The 3,030-nt window shown below is 38.0% G+C and overlaps 1 protein-coding gene across 1 annotated transcript in view; it reads left to right on the top strand.

Moving 5' to 3' along the window:
- LOC112157709 (hormonally up-regulated neu tumor-associated kinase homolog) overlaps positions 1-3,030 on the top strand; it is a 13,808-nt gene that overhangs the window by 2,456 nt on the left and 8,322 nt on the right. The window contains exons 2-3 of the mRNA XM_024290614.2: positions 382-504; positions 660-829. Of these exons, the coding sequence (XP_024146382.1) occupies positions 382-504; positions 660-829 (293 nt within the window). The remainder of the gene's footprint in view (positions 1-381; positions 505-659; positions 830-3,030) is intronic.

Below are 3,030 nucleotides of genomic sequence, written 5' to 3' on the forward strand. Positions count from 1 at the left end.
GATTATTCTGTGCAGTGCAATCCGGTTACCTCAGCTACAGCTACAACACAGGGAAACGGAATACCACTATAGCTTTTGGCACCACGATTCTTAAACAAATAAATAAATCCAAGTAACAAACCCATCAATTAAATGTATTTTTTTCTTGATCCCATTAAAGTCACTGAATTTACATGAAACTGATCAAAGTTTTCTGGAACATTGTGACCTTGGATTTATGATCAAGACTTAAAATTAAACTTCCTTGTTGTTTCAAAACATTTATTTACATGGAAAATGACCGTATGACTACCGTTAAGTGAGGTTTATCATATTTCCGTGGTCAAATATCAGTTGGAAATTGTTTGTGTTTGGTGAGTGTGCGTTTGTTTGTGTATTTAGGTTGCCATCAAGGTGATTGACAAAAAGAAAGCACGGCAGGACTCCTATGTCCTGAAAAACATGAAGAGGGAACCTCGAATTCATCAGATGATTCAACATCCTCATATCGTCGTTCTTCTGGAGGTAAATTAATTCAAAAAATGATAATATTAAATGAATCAAAGGTATTAAAAGACAAATAATGAGCTAGTTAAAATAGATGTTGAACTAAAAGATGATGAGAGCTGGTGTTTTACGTCGGTGCATGTAGCCACATCACGCATGATGCTGTGTGTCAGACTCTGGAGACAGAGAACAGTTACTACATGGCCATGGAGCTCTGTGCAGGGGGGGACCTGATGGACAGGATCTGTGAGAAGAAGAGGCTGGAGGAGCGGGAGGTCCGGCGCTACACTCGACAGATCCTATCAGCAGTGGAACACCTGCACAAGCATGGCATCGTGCACAGGTCACTACACAAACACACAAAGAGTACACTATCATCAGCGTACAGACGGATCCTCCAGGAAAACAGTCAAGTTAATCAAAAGTCTTGAGTTGCTGTCATTTTAGTTGATACTGCCGATAATTTATTAGAACTTGTTTATGAAGAAAAATATTTTATAACTAAAGTTTTCAAAGTTAAATGCTAAAAAATCGTAAATTCCTTCAAAATAAAAGCTTGCATTTATTTACTTTAAAAATTTGGCTTCTTTTTACTTCGAACACAATAGTTAAGTTCCCCTATAAAAACACTATTTTGTTTCTTAATTCTGATTTAGTGGAAAAGCAATCCCACAAGTGCTGAGAGCTTGGAGCACGGAGATTTTGGCCCTAACAGCAAATTTTCTAGCTCTTTTTCAAACTGTACTTTTTCATCTGCTTCTGATTTACAGCGATTTGAGCAAAGAAATACTCAGAAATACTATTTTAAAGCTTAACTTAATACATGTCCTTCATTGTGCTCAGATCACTATACAGACACACACAGAAACAGTACATTATCATCAGCATACCGACGGATCCTCCAGTAAAAAGGTCAAGGTAATCAAAATGTTGTCTTTTTAGTTAATAGAGCCAACAATTTATTAGAACTTGTTTATGAAGCAAAATACTTTGAAAGTTTTCAAAGTTAAATGCTAAAGCTCTTAAATTCCTTCAAAATAAGAGCTACATTTTATTTCGCCTGAATATAGACTGAGGTTTTTTCTCTAAACATTTGGCTTCTTTATACTTTGTAGACAATAGTTAGTTTTTCTCATAAAAAAATTGTTTTGTTGCTTTATTCTGATTTTGTGGAACAGCAACACCGCGCCCTTTCCCACTTGGTGAGTTTAGAGCAGGGAGATTTTGACAAATTTTCTAGCTCTTTCATTTGCAAACTGATTTTTTTTTTCATCTTCTCCTGATTCACAGAGATTTGATCAAATAAATACTCTGGAATGCAATTTTGAAGCTTAATTTTTTCTAGTATTTGTTGTCCATCGTGCACAGGTCACAACATAAACACACACTAATAGTACAATATCATCAGCATACAGACGGATCCTTCAGGTAAAAAGGTCAAGTTAATGTATGTTAAAAGTCTTGAGTTGCTGTTTCTTTAGTTAATAGTAGAGCTGTCAGGCGATTAAAATGTTTAATCACGATTAATCGCATTGTCCTGAGTTAACTCGCGATTAATCGCCTTTTTTAAGAAAAAAAATGTGTGCTTCATGGAATTTAGCAGTTCTACATTAATTATGAAAACAAGAATGACAAAATTAATAGTTTTCCTCAGAAATACTTTGTAACATTGTATTGAGATAAACTTTCTAAACAATAAAAGGCTGTAACATAAAATGCCTAACAAAAGCCCAAGTGCAAGTGAAGGGCATTTTAAATTCAAAACTTCAATCAACGTTCAGTAAAATAAAATAAAAAACATCAAAAATAACATTTCCATAACACTTTCATGTTCATTTTTTGTCAGGACCAAATCTTTTCCTCCTCTGCTGAACTACAGTAATAAATGAAATAGAGATTTATCATTTCCAATTAACTTTTGTTTTTTAAAACATTAAAGACTGAGAAAAGCGGGATACTCTGTGGATAGTTTGACAGTCTGTTACTGCCGCCGCGTTCTCTGGCTGCAGCTCGATGCAGCGACGTGTCCAGCGGAGCTCACGCCATGAATATGCCGGCAGACAGACCGCTATGCTGGGGTTGGATCACGCTTAAACCTCCAGAACATTTAAAACGTCCCCCGGTGCTCTTGCTGTTCGGAACGTCAGGGGTCCGCAGCTCTCGGGACGCGGCGCTGGACGTGAGCCAGTACCAGCAGACGTGGTACTGGACGCGAACCGGAGCCGGGTTAGGGTGCAGGAGCTCTCCAGGTCCTAGCGCCGGCCGGTTTTAGCTAGCAGCTCGGAGGTTGGAGAGTCGCCCGTGATCGAGTGAGAGCAGCCGGTGAGTTAAAGGGGGGACGCCCGCGCGCGCGGTATGGAAAGGCACGTATGAGAAAATCCGCGATTAATGTGTCAAAAAAATTGTCGGCGTCAAGCACATGTCAGATTAATGCGTTTTTAACGCGACAAATCTGACAGCCCTAGTTAATAGTGTTAAGAATTTATTACATCTTGTTTATGAAGCAAAAATACTTTAAAAGTTTTCCACGTTAAATGCTAAAAC

This window comes from Oryzias melastigma, linkage group LG24, assembly GCF_002922805.2.
Source record: "Oryzias melastigma strain HK-1 linkage group LG24, ASM292280v2, whole genome shotgun sequence".
In the NCBI taxonomy this organism is placed as follows: Eukaryota; Metazoa; Chordata; class Actinopteri; order Beloniformes; family Adrianichthyidae; genus Oryzias; species Oryzias melastigma.